Here is a 12469-nt window from a genome sequence, read left to right as displayed (position 1 = left end):
AGATGTCCCTGGTCTGGCTGGATGTCCCTGGTCTGTTGGAGATGTCCCTGGTCTGTTGGAGATGTCCCTGGTCTGGCTGGATGTCCCTGGTCTGGTTAGATGTCCCTGGTCTGTTGGAGATGTCCCTGGTCTGGCTGGATGTCCCTGGTCTGGTTAGATGTCCCTGGTCTGTTGGAGATGTCCCTGGTCTGTTGGAGATGTCCCTGGTCTGGCTGGATGTCCCTGGTCTGGTTAGATGTCCCTGGTCTGGTTAGATGTCCCTGGTCTGTTGGAGATGTCCCTGGTCTGGCTGGATGTCCCTGGTCTGGTTAGATGTCCCTGGTCTGTTGGAGATGTCCCTGGTCTGGCTGGATGTCCCTGGTCTGGTTAGATGTCCCTGGTCTGTTGGAGATGTCCCTGGTCTGGCTGGATGTCCCTGGTCTGGTTAGATGTCCCTGGTCTGTTGGAGATGTCCCTGGTCTGGTTGGAGATGTCCCTGGTCTGTTGGAGATGTCCCTGGTCTGGTTGGAGATGTCCCTGGTCTGGTTGGAGATGTCCCTGGTCTGGTTGGAGATGTCCCTGGTCTGTTGGAGATGTCCCTGTTCTGGCTGGATGTCCCTGGTCTGTTGGAGATGTCCCTGGTCTGGTTGGAGATGTCCCTGGTCTGGTTGGAGATGTCCCTGGTCTGGCTGGATGTCCCTGGTCTGTTGGAGATGTCCTTGGTCTGTTTGGAGATGTCCTTGGTCTGGTTGGAGATGTCCCTGGTCTGTTGGAGATGTCCCTGGTCTGGTTGGAGATGTCCTTGGTCTGGTTGGAGATGTCCCTGGTCTGTTGGAGATGTCCCTGGTCTGTTGGAGATGTCCCTGGTCTGGTTGGAGATGTCCCTGGTCTGTTGGAGATGTCCTTGGTCTGTTGGAGATGTCCCTGGTCTGTTGGAGATGTCCTTGGTCTGGTTGGAGATGTCCCTGGTCTGGTTGGAGATGTCCCTGGTCTGTTGGAGATGTCCTTGGTCTGGTTGGAGATGTCCCTGGTCTGTTGGAGATGTCCGTGCCCATGACAAGATGCTCTTTGAAGGTCCCTCCCAACCCAAACCCTTCCATGATCACAGAATCACAGTTTTGGGGGTACAAGACCCTCACGATCATGGAGTCCACCCCTTACCCCACTGCTGGCACTGAACATGTCCTGAGAACCTCATCTGTGTGTGTTTAACCCCCCAGGGATGGCGACTCCAGCACTGCCCTGGGCAGCCTGTTCCAACGCCCCACAGCCCTTTGGGGAGAAATCACCCCAAATTAACAACCTCACCCTCCCCTGGCGCAACCTGCGGCCGTTTCCCCCGGTCCCTCAGTCTCCATCACATTGTGCTCCAGCCCCTCACCAGCTCCGTTCCCTTCTCTCCGCTTGCTCCAGCACCCCAAGTGCTTTCTTGCCATGAGGGGCCCAAACCCGCCCCCAAGCATTTGAGGTTTGGCCCGGTATGGGGGGACGGTCGCTGCCCCGGTCCCGCTGGCCCCGCTGTTCTTGCCACAAGCCCCCACAATCCGCCACCGTCGCCGGTTTTATTGGGGTCACAGGCGCAGCCCCCGCCGGCGCAAATCGGCCCGCGCCGCCTCGATGTGCCCCCGCAGCTCGGCCGCCGCCTCTTCGCAGTCGTTGAAGGTGGCCAGGCGGTAGCCCACGGTGGCCAGCGAGTAGCAGCCGAAGGCCACCAGCAGGTAGACGGGCAGGGGCAGCAGCGCCTCCCGGTACGGGCCCGGTAAGCGCAGCCCCGGCGGCGCCAGCGCCAGCGCGGCCCAGGCGGAGCCCAGCAGGGCGAGTCCACACAGCCACTGGCCCAGCTTGGTCATGGCGGCCTGCGGAGAGACGGCCCGTGAGAACCGGAGCGGCGCGGGAGAACCGGAGCGGCCCCTCCCGCCGCGACCGGGCCGCGCCTGCTCCCCCCCCACAAAGCGGGGCGTCCGGATCGCGACCCGGCCCCGAACCCCTCCAGGCTTCGCCAATCGGCGCCGGAACCCGGCCCCAGCCCCCTCCGAAGAACCGGGCCCGCCCCCGGTTGCCGGTACCGTTCCCCGCCCCCACCTGGCTCGGTCCGGGGCCCAGCGCCCGTTCTCCCGCCTCTGTCGCGCTGCTGACGTCACGGCGCCGCCGCAGCGCGGGGGCTGCTGGGAGATGTAGTGCGAGCAAAGCTCATGGCGAAGCGCCCCCTGCTGGCGCGGCGGGCGGAGCCCCCGGGGGCGGCCCCGGTGCCGCCAGGGAGCGCCGGGCTTTGGCGGCGGCGCCCGCAGGAAGCATCTGGTTTCCTCCGCGTCCGGTCATGGCGGGGGAGCGGCGTGGGAGCAGCCCCTGCCAGCCCTCCCACGGCTGCCAGGCCCTGGGCTCTTCCCACGGTGCAGCCCCGGTGCTCCCCTCCCGGTGCCCGGTGCCCCCCCCACCTGTCTTAGGGAAGGCACGGACGGGTCTTTGCTCCCCTGCCAAACACCGGCAGCTTTGGCCTGACCAGCGCAGGGGCCTGGCGGCGGCTGGGCATGCAGCTGGACCCTCCGCAGCTCCCCCGGGACAGCCCCAAATCACCGGGACAGCCCCAAATCACCGGGACCCCTACCACCCGGGCCAAGCCCCGGCGGCACCGGAGCCTGTTCCAACCCACCCGGCTCTGCTGGGCTTTTCTTCTCTTGCACATCCAGGCAGATGTGACACTGCCGGGACGTTATCCTGCTGGGTGGCTTGGTAGCTGAACCCCCCCTCCACACACCGGCGAAGCCCCCGCGGCCCCGCCAAGCGAGCGGGATCATTCTCAGCCGCGCCGAGAGCCGGCGGAGGAACCAAACCCGCCACAAAGCTACAAAACAACCGGTTTATTGGGCGGCCGAGAGGCCCGGGGAGGGGAGGGGGCTGCCCCAGAAAGGGGCGCCGGGGCATCAATTCCTCTTCCTGCCTTTGCCCACGGCTTTGGCGGGAGCGGCGACGGGCGCTGCGGACTGGTAGAGCGTGGAGGAGATCTTGTTGATGTAGTAGAGGCTGACCATGGAGAAGATGAGGCTGCGGGGGAAGAAAAGAAGCAGGTGCTGAGCTGCTGGAAGGCAGAACACGAAAGAAACGAAGCGACACCTTCCCCTTGGCTCCCGTCGTGCTGTGGTGACCGACACCAGCGCTGCCCGGTGCCCCGTTTCCCTCCCAACGGCGAGAACGAGCCGTCGGGGTCACACCGGCTGCGCCGGGGCTGGTTTGGCACTTACCAGGTGGTCACGCAAACACGGTGAATGAGGCCGGAGGCAAACAGAGCCAGCAAGAGGCAGGTGAGGACTGCGGGGAAGAAACAGGACAGAGAGGGAAGATGCAGCCGTGCTGGCCCAACGTGTCACCTCGGGGGAGCAGGACAAACCCACCCGCTGCACTTACTCTCGGGGAATATCTTGGCCTGGAAGCCTTTGCCAAAAACAAGGTTCTCCAGGTTGTTGAAGGCCTGGCCGGTGGGTTAAGGTGAAACACAGAAATCATCTCAACAGCAGAGTCCATTATGCTGTTAAGCGGCATTCTTTATTTTATCAGCGCTGGGGAGATCATCCTCCACAAAGACTGGATGCTCTTGCCTTGCTTATATTCACATAATTATTATATATTAATTATTAGTTAAATATAAGTTAAGCACTCTGCTTCTAAACAACGTTTTACTTCATCGTTTGCCTCCTCCTCGTCACGCAGGAGGATGTAAACTGGAGGAACACCCCCCCGTTTTGCAGGTGGTCAGAAAGCATCGATGGTGTTGTGATTTAATCCCAGCCTACGTTAATTTAGCAGCTCGTCTCCAAGGGGCCAGAGCGGCTCCCGGGAAGGATACGGTGAGGGAGCAGACGAAGAGCGCGGCGCCCAGCAGCCCGCCCTGGATGGTGAGCCACTCGCTGGAGCCCAGCTGCCGGCTGTACATCTGCATCCCGGCGAACAGCAGCAGCGACAGCAGCGACGACAGGGCCAGCGACGTGCCCGTGCCCACGGCTGCGGGTCACCCCGCGGGGCGACGTCAGGGGGCAAAGCCGCCCCCCGGCCCCGGGACCCCGCAGCCCCCAAACCTCCACCGGTCCCCAGGTTCTCCCTGCAGCTCCCCTGGCCTCAAGGTTCGGGTTCCCCCGCAGCCCCCCAGGCCTCGTCTCCCCCCACAGACCCCAGGCCTCGACCAGGCCCCGCGACCCCCCGCAGCCCCCCAGGCCCTGGGACCCCCGGCAGCCTCCCAGGCCTCAGCCCCCCAGGGGCTCGGCCTTGTCCCGGGACCCCCGGCCTCGACCAGACCCCGGGCTCTCGCCGCACCTCCCCAGGCCTCGTCGCCCACCCCGCAGCCCCCCAGGCCTGGACCAGGCCCCGGGCCACCCCCCGGTCCCGTCCCGTTACCCATAGTTCCCCGCGGCGTCGCCCCCGGCCCAGGCCCGTTCCCGGTGCCGCCGCTCTGCGCATGCGCACTGCCGCCGCGCCGGGAAGGCCACGGCAGCAAGAACGGGGGGGGGGTGGGGGGGCGGTGTGGACACGCTGCGCATGCGCGGGTGGCCCCGCCCCTCCCCGCGGGCACCGCGCGCTCCGGCGGGGCTCCCGCGCCCCCTGGCGGCCGCGACGGGGCGCTGCACGCCCCCGGCGGCTCGCGCGCGCCCCCTGGCGGCGGGGAGGGGCGCAGAGCGGGGACGCGGGACCCACCGCCAACCCGGGACCGGCCCCCCCGCACACCCCCGGTTCCTCTCCCGACGCCTCGTTCAGCCTGCCCGGGGTCCAATTCCCCCCGGGCGCCGCTCCCCGAGCCGCTCTGCCTTCTGCGCGGGCCCGGCGGGGGGTGGCGGGGGGCACGGCGGGAGCCTCCCGGTGCTGCCGCCCCCCCGCCGCGACGGCTCCCCGCCGCCCCCCCCCCGCTGCCGCTGCCACCGGGGCGGGTCCCGCCGAGCATGCGCGCCGCCGCCCCCCGCCCTCCCCCCGGCTCCGCCGCTCCCTGCAACAGACCGGGGCGTCCGCGGCCGCCGCTGCTGCCGCCGCCGCGGGGACCGGCGCCGGGAGCGGGCGCGGAGCCATGGCCGAAGGCGAGGACCTGCAGACCTTCACCTCCATCATGGACGCGCTCGTCCGCATCAGCGTGAGCGGCGGCGGCGGGGAGCGGGGGGGGCACCGTGGGGCGGCCGGGCCGGACCGGGCTCCCGGTGGACCGGGGTCGCCATGGCAACGCGGCGGGGCCCGGCGGCGGGATGGCGGGGGTGTCCTTGAGGGCTGGGAAGGCCGCGGCGAGGCCTCGAACCCCTGGCCGCCGAGCGACCGGGCAGCGATGCCCGGGAATGGCCGGTGCCGGGGCCCCCCCCGCAGCCGGGTCACCGCCCGGATGGACCGACCGGGAGCACCGGCAGCTGCCGGCACAACCGGGGGTGGGGGGCCCGATCCTGGTGCCCGTCTCGGTTCTGGTCCCGGTGCTGGTCCCAATCCTGGACCTGGTGCTGATCCCGGTTCTGATGCTGAGCCCAGCGCTGGTCCTGATCCCGTCCCTGGTGCTGGTCCCAGGGCTGATCATGGGCTTGGTGCTGGTCCTGGCTCTGGTCCCAGGGCTGGTCTTCATCCTGGTCCCAGTCCTGGTCCAGGCTCTGGTCCTGGTTTCAGGCCTGATCCTGGTCCTGGTGCAGCTCCCAGGCCTGATCGTGGACTTAGTGCTGCTCCTGGCTCTGGTCCCAGTGCTGGTCCCGATCCTGGCACTGGTGCTGGCCCCAGCTCTGATCCCAATCACGGTCACAGCCGTGGTCCCTCTCCCGGTGCTGATCCTGGTCCTAGGCCCAATCCTGATCATTCTGCTAGTCCTAGGTCTGATCCTGGTCTTAGGCCTGATCCTGGCCCTGCTGCTGGTCCTAGGCCTGATCCTGGTCATTCTGCTGGTCCTAGATCTGATCCTGCTCCTAGGCCTGATCCTGGCCCTTCTGCTGCTCTTAGGTCTAATCCTGCTCCTAGGCCTGCTCCTGGTCCTGACCCTGGTTCTACCCGCAGCCCCATTTCTCCCCAGTCCCCTCGGCCGCGACTGACGCTCCCCCCTCTCTCCCCAGACCAGCATGAAGAACATGGAGCGGGAGCTGGTGTGCCCGGTGTGCAAGGAGATGTACAAGCAGCCGCTGGCGCTGCCGTGCGCCCACAACGTCTGCCACGTGTGCGCCAGCGAGGTGCTGCTGCAGCACGGCTACCTGTGCTGCGACCCCACCTCCGAGCCCTCCTCGCCTGCCGCCACCCCCGCCACCCGCAGCCCCCGCCTGGGCCGCCGCGCTGTCCCCAAACCCGACCGCCTCGACCGCCTCCTGAAGTCAGGTGGGACAGCCGGAGGAGAAGGGGAGCCGGGTGGCTTTGGGGTGTTTTGGGGTGACGCCTTCCCTCCCTCCCGCAGGTTTTGGCACCTACCCGGGGCGCAAACGGGGCACCGTGCACCCCCAGACCGTCAGCTTCCCCTGCCCGGCGTGCCAGCGGGACGTGGACCTGGGCGAGCGGGGCCTGGGCAGCCTCTTCCGCAACCTGACGCTGGAGCGGGTGGTGGAGCGTTACCGCCAGACCATCAACATCAGCGCCGCCATCATGTGCCAGTTCTGCAAGCCCCCGCAGCTGGAGGCCACCAAGGGCTGCACCGAGTGCAAGTCCAGCTTCTGCAACGAGTGCTTCAAGCTCTACCACCCCTGGGGCACCCAAAAAGCCCAGCACGAGCCCACGCCCCCCACCCTCACCTTCCGCCCTAAGGTACGGCGTCCTCCTCCCCGCCCCCCGCGCGCTTTTGGGGGTGCTGAAGGGTGGGGACGCCCCGCTGAGCCCCCCTGTGCCCGCGCAGGGGCTGATGTGCCCGGAGCACAAGGAGGAGGTGACTCACTACTGCAAGACCTGCCAGCGGCTGGTGTGCCAGCTCTGCCGCGTGCGCCGCACTCACACCAGCCACAAGATCACCCCGGTGCTCAGCGCCTACCAGGCCCTCAGGGTAGGGACCGCGGTGGGGGGGCGCGGAGGGATGGGATTGGGGACAGATGGGGTTGCCGGTGCCTCACCTCGCCTCGTTGTGCGCAGGAGAAGCTGTCGAAGAGCATCGCCTACATCCTGAGCAGCCAGGACACCGTGCAGACCCAGATTGCCGAGCTGGAGGAGACGGTGAAGCACACGGAGGTGAGGGCGGGGGGTGTCAGCGCTGTCCCCGAGCTGGCCCTAGGCAGGGGTGGCACCGCCAGGCAGGGGCCCCGCTCCGTCCCGGGGAGCACAAGTGTGATGGGAGCAGTTGGGGGACATGGGGGGCTCAGCCTGGAGAAAAGGGGGCTGAACGGAGACCTTGTCGCTCTCTGCCTGAAAGGAGCTTGGAGCGTGGAGGGGGTTGATCTCTTCTCCCAAGTGATAGGAGAAGGGGAAATGGCCTCAAGTTGCACCGGGGGAGGTTGAGGTTGTTAATTTGGGGTGATTTCTCCCCAAAGGGCTGTGGGTGTTGGAACAGGCTGCCCAGGGCAGTGCTGGAGTCGCCATCCCTGGGGGGGTTGAAAAGGCGTTTAGATGAGGTTCTTAGAAACAACGCGAGTTGGGTGATGGTTGGACCTGGTGATCCCGGGGGTCTCTTCCAGCTGAAGTGACTCTGTGGTTCTGTTCTCTGCTCCCGCGGCAGGCGAACGGCTCGCAGGCCAAGGAGGAGGTGTCGCAGCTGCTCGGGGCGCTGGGCGCCGTGCTGGAGGAGAAGCGGGCGGCGCTGCTGCGCGCCATCGAGGAGTGCCAGCAGCAGCGGCTGGCCAGCCTGCGCGCCCAGATCCACGAGCACCAGGCCATGCTGGAGAACTCGGGCATGGTGGGCTACGCGCAGGAGGTGCTCAAGGAGACCGACCACCCCTGCTTCGTCCAGGCCGCCAAGCAGCTGCACAACAGGTACCGGCTGCGGCGGCACCGCGAACAGGGTGCTATGGTGACACCGTGAACAGGGTCCTGGGGTGATGCCATGAACAGGGTCCTATGGTGACACCATGAACAAGGTCCTATGGTGACACCGCGAACAGGGTCCTATGGTGACACCATAAACAGGGTCCTGGGGTGACACCATGAACAGGGTCCTGGGGTGATGCCGCAAACAGGGTCCAATGGTGACACCATGAACAGGGTCCTGGGGTGATGCTGCGAACAGGGTCCTATGGCGACACCATGAACAGGGTCCTGTGGTGACGCCGCGAACTGGGCCCTCCAGCGCTCACCTGTATGGCCCTGATGTCCCCTCTCGCCCGTTGCCGCAGGATCCTCAGGGCCACCGACTCGCTGCAGAGTTTCCGCCCCGCGGCCACCGCCTCCTTCAGCCACTTCCAGCTGGACGTGAGCCGGGAGCTGAAGCTGCTCACCGACCTGGCCTTCATCCGAGGTAACGGCAGCGCGGCCGCGGCACCGGCTGCGCCCCGCGGAGCTGCAGCCCCCGCCCGTCTCGGAGCTCGGCCGCGGGCTCTCGCGGATCTGCGGTCCCCCCATCCCTGTCAGGGACGGCCCCCGCCCCAGCAGCCCCCAAAATGACCCCTGTCCCCGCGCCAGGACAGGCAGGGCGGCAGGTAAGGCAGGAGGAGCTGCCGGAGGGTGAGTACGGAGCGAGGCTGCCCCGCCGCAGGCAGGAGCCGCGCGGCCCTGCCGGCCCCGCGGGGGACGCTTTTCAGACCTGCTTCTACCTCTCTTTGTTTATAGGCTGCGGCCGCTGCTGAGGCGTCACCGGAGTAACTTGAGGCAAGTCACATCCTGCCCCAGCGCCAGCCCCGCTCTCTCTGTCCATCCCCGCCATCCTCGGCCCGGCCGGCCCGCCGGCGCCCTGCGCCCTCCATCCGCCGCCGCTCCTGCCCTCCTCGCCCATTGCCACCCCATCCTGCCCCATTGCCACCCCATCCTCGCCCCATTGCCGCCCCATCCTCGCCCATTGCCACCCCATCCTCGCCCCATTGCCGCCCCATCCTCGCCCCATTGCCACCCCCTCCTCGCCCATTGCCACCCCATCCTGCCCCATTGCCACCCCCTCCTCGCCCCATTGCCACCCCATCCTTGCCCATTGCTACCCCATCCTGGCCCATTGCCACCCCATCCTCGCCCATTGCCACCCCCTCCTCGCCCATTGCCACCCCATCCTCGCCCATTGCCACCCCATCCTGCCCCATTGCCACCCCATCCTGCCCCATTGCCACCCCATCCTCGCCCCATTGCCACCCCCTCCTCGCCCATTGCCACCCCATCCTCGCCCATTGCCACCCCATCCTCGCCCCATTGCCGCCCCATCCTCGCCCCATTGCCACCCCATCCTCGCCCCATTGCCACCCCATCCTGCCCCATTGCCACCCCCTCCTCGCCCATTGCCACCCCATCCTGCCCCATTGCCACCCCCTCCTCGCCCCATTGCCACCCCATCCTTGCCCCACTTCCACCCCCATTCTTGCCCCATTTCTACCTCCTTCCTCACCCCATTTCCACCCCCATCCTCTCCCCATTTCTACCTCCTTCCTCACCCCATTTCCACCCCCATCCTCTCCCCATTTCTACCTCCTTCCGCACCCCATTTCCACCCCATCCTTGCCCCATTTCCATCCCCCTCCTTGCCCCATCTCTGTCCCCCTCCTCACCCCATTTCCATCCTCTTCTTCACCTCATTTCTGTCCCACTTCTTCATCCCCCTCCTCACCCTATTTCTGCCCTCATCTTCACCCCATTTCTCTCCCCCTCCTCATCCCATTTCCAGCCTTGTCTTCACCCCATTTCTGTCCCGCTTCTCATCGCATTTCCATCCTCTTCCTCACCCCATTTCCACCCGGCTCCTCACCCTATTCCTGTCCCCCTCCTTGCCCCATTGTCACCCGGCTCCTCACCCCATTGTCACCCAGCTCCTCACCCCATTTCCACCCGGCTCCTCACCCCATTCCTGTCCCACTCCTCACCCCATTCCTGTCCCCTCCTCACCCCACTTCCACCCGCCACCCCCTCCTCTCTCCGTCCCCCTTCCCTCCCCACCCCGGCACCTTCCCGCCGCCATCCCCATCCCATCTCCCCCCTCCTCCTCCTCCTCTCCTGCTGCCTCCATCCTCTCTTTCTCTCTTTCTCTCTCTCCCCTCCCCGACTTGCACTCAGCCCGTCTGGTCCCCGGAGCCCCACAGCAGCGAGTTCCTCTGTCTCCCCGACTCTCGCTCCTCCTCCGGTGCCTCCACACGGTCTCCGCAGTCAGCTCCCCCTTAGACTCCTGCTGGTTGTGCGTCCGTGCGTCCGTCCGGAATGCCCTTTTCCCCCTGGCCGCCTCTCCCGCCCGCCGGCGGGGGGGACGCTGCCTGATGCGCGGCCGGTCCCCTCTCCCCGCAGCGCCCGAGGCTCCGGTGATCGACACCCAGCGCACCTACGCCTACGACCAGATCTTCCTGTGCTGGCGGCTGCCGCAGCACTCGCCGCCCGCCTGGCACTACACGGTGGAGTTCCGCAAGACGGACGCCAAGGCCAAGGGGCTGAAGCTGTGGCAGCGGCGCGAGGAGGTTCGCGGCACCAGCGCCCTGGTGGAGTACCTGGACACCGACAGCGTCTACGTGCTGCGGGTGAAGGGCTGCAACAAGGCGGGCTTTGGGGAGTACAGCGAGGATATCTACCTGCACACGCCGCCCGCGCCAGGTCAGGGGGCGCCGTGGGCTCGGGGCGCCCGCGCCGCGCACCCCGTTTTCACGCGCGTTCTCCTCCTCCTCCTCGCAGTGCTCAACTTCTTCCTCGACAACCGCTGGGGCTTCAACCGGGACCGCTTGGCCATCAGCAAGGACCAGCGCGCCGTGCGCAGCGTCCCCGGCATCCCCATGCTCTTCGCCGCCGAGCGCTTGATGACCAGCTGCCACCTCTCCATCGACCTGGTCATCGGCGACGTGGCCGTCACGCAGGGCAAGAGCTACTGGGCTTGCTGCGTGGATCCCAGTTCCTACCTGGTGAAGGTGGGCGTGGGGCTGGAGAGCAAACTGCAGGAGTGGTTCCAGGTGCCGCAGGACGTGGTGAGCCCCAGGTGAGCCGTGGGGCGCCGTGGGCGCGGGGGGCTGTGTCTGCGCCGGGAGAGGGGTTCGCTCTGCCCTGGGGAGGCCACACCTGGAATATGGTGTCCGGTTGTGGCCCCTCAGCTCCAGCAGGACAGGGAACTGCTGGAGAGAGTCCAGCGCAGCCACCAAGATGCTGGAGGGAGTGGAGCATCTCCCGTGTGAGGAAAGGCTGAGGGAGCTGGGGCTCCGGAGCTGGACAAGAGGAGCCTGAGGGGGGACTCATTGCTGGGGATCCAGATGGAAAGTGGCAGTGTCAGGAGGATGGAGCCAGGCTCTGCTGGTGACAACCAGGGACAGGACAAGGGGCAATGGGTGCAAACTGCAACACAGGAGGTTCCGCTGGAAGATGAGAAGCAACTTGTTGGGGTGAGGGTGGCAGAGCCTGGCCCAGGCTGCCCAGGGAGGGTGTGGAGTCTCCTTCTCTGCAGACATTCCAACCCCCTGGACACCTTCCTGTGGAACCTCAGCTGGGTGTTCCTGCTCCGGGGGGGTTGCACTGGATGAGCTTTCCAGGGCCCTTCAACCCCTCACATTCTACGATTCACCCGTCCCCCGCCGCAGGTACGACCCCGACAGCGGCCACGACAGCGGGGCGGAGGACACGACGGTGGAGGCTCCGCCGCCCTACGCCTTCCTCACCATCGGCATGGGCAAGATCCTGCTGTCGCACGGCTCGGCGCTCACCTCGCGCGACCCCAACGGCTGCACCGTGCCCCTGCCCCCGCGCATCGGCGTCTGCCTGGACTACGAGCAGGGCAAGGTGAGCTTCTACGACGCCGTTTCCTTCCGCGAGCTCTGGGAGTGCGGCGTGGACTGCTCGGGGCCCGTCTGCCCGGCGTTCTGCTTCATCGGGGGGGGTGCCCTGCACCTCCAGGAGCTGGTGGCCAACAAGCAGGAGCGGAAAGTCACCATCGGGGGCTTCGCCAAGCTGGACTGAGCCGGGACCGCTCCCCGGCCCCCGCGTTGCGCAGGAGGGAGCGGGGGGGGCACAGCGGGGGCGGCTGGGCTGGGAGCGCACAGATGGGTGTTTTGTGGCATGGGGGGGCTGGGGACAGTGCTGCCGTCCCCTCCTGTCCCCATCTGTCCCTTTCCCCGGCTCAGCGCGGGGCTGCGGGCAGGGAGGGGTCAGCCCTAGACATGGAGCAGGGAGGGGGGTGCGAGCAGGACACGGGGTGGGGGGGCAGCAGGTGCCAATGGGGTGACAGCGGGGGGGGAGAGACGGTGCTGGCTGGGGTGGGGGAGGCAGCGGGGCTGGGGAGAGCGGGCGGGGGGCGGCTGGGCTGCAATGAGGCGTGAAGAGGGTTTGTTTTTCGAAAATGGCTCGTTTTCCATGTGGCCATCGGGGCTGTGGGTCCCTGGGGTCCCCCGGGACACGCTCAGCCCCCTACACCACTCAGCCCTGGGGCTGGAGCCGTGGGGTTGGGGGTCCCAGCCCGGCCGGGGGGGCCGGGATCTGGCCA

General features: G+C 67.1%; 3 protein-coding genes across 3 annotated transcripts; 1 reads left to right on the top strand and 2 right to left on the bottom strand.

Annotated features, from left to right (window-relative positions):
- Positions 1-1527: 1527 nt before the first annotated feature.
- On the bottom strand, positions 1528-2145 carry DPM3 (dolichyl-phosphate mannosyltransferase subunit 3, regulatory). The gene is made up of 2 exons (XM_082073017.1): positions 2062-2145; positions 1528-1835 (listed from the first exon to the last, which is right to left on the bottom strand). The coding sequence occupies exon 2, from the start codon at positions 1827-1829 to the stop codon at positions 1551-1553; it is 279 nt and encodes a 92-aa protein (XP_081929143.1). The 5' UTR covers positions 1830-1835; positions 2062-2145; the 3' UTR covers positions 1528-1550.
- A 677-nt stretch (positions 2146-2822) lies between these two features.
- KRTCAP2 (keratinocyte associated protein 2) lies at positions 2823-4493 on the bottom strand. Its single transcript, XM_082073293.1, has 5 exons — positions 4366-4493; positions 3821-3975; positions 3382-3445; positions 3219-3285; positions 2823-3021 (listed from the first exon to the last, which is right to left on the bottom strand). Exons 1-5 carry the CDS (start codon positions 4367-4369, stop codon positions 2901-2903), a joined length of 411 nt encoding a protein of 136 aa, XP_081929419.1. The 5' UTR covers positions 4370-4493; the 3' UTR covers positions 2823-2900.
- Positions 4494-4974: 481 nt separating this feature from the next.
- TRIM46 (tripartite motif containing 46) lies at positions 4975-12017 on the top strand. Its single transcript, XM_082073317.1, has 10 exons — positions 4975-5089; positions 6036-6291; positions 6368-6711; positions 6800-6943; positions 7030-7125; positions 7610-7863; positions 8223-8344; positions 10303-10602; positions 10681-10978; positions 11571-12017. The coding sequence occupies exons 1-10, from the start codon at positions 5027-5029 to the stop codon at positions 11944-11946; spliced, it is 2253 nt and encodes a 750-aa protein (XP_081929443.1). The 5' UTR covers positions 4975-5026; the 3' UTR covers positions 11947-12017.
- The last annotated feature ends 452 nt before the right edge of the window (positions 12018-12469 follow it).

The sequence above is a fragment of the Streptopelia decaocto genome (genome assembly GCF_964273445.1).
Source record: "Streptopelia decaocto genome assembly, chromosome: 26".
Taxonomy (NCBI): domain Eukaryota; kingdom Metazoa; phylum Chordata; class Aves; order Columbiformes; family Columbidae; genus Streptopelia; species Streptopelia decaocto.
This window is presented reverse-complemented; position numbering and strand designations above follow the sequence as displayed.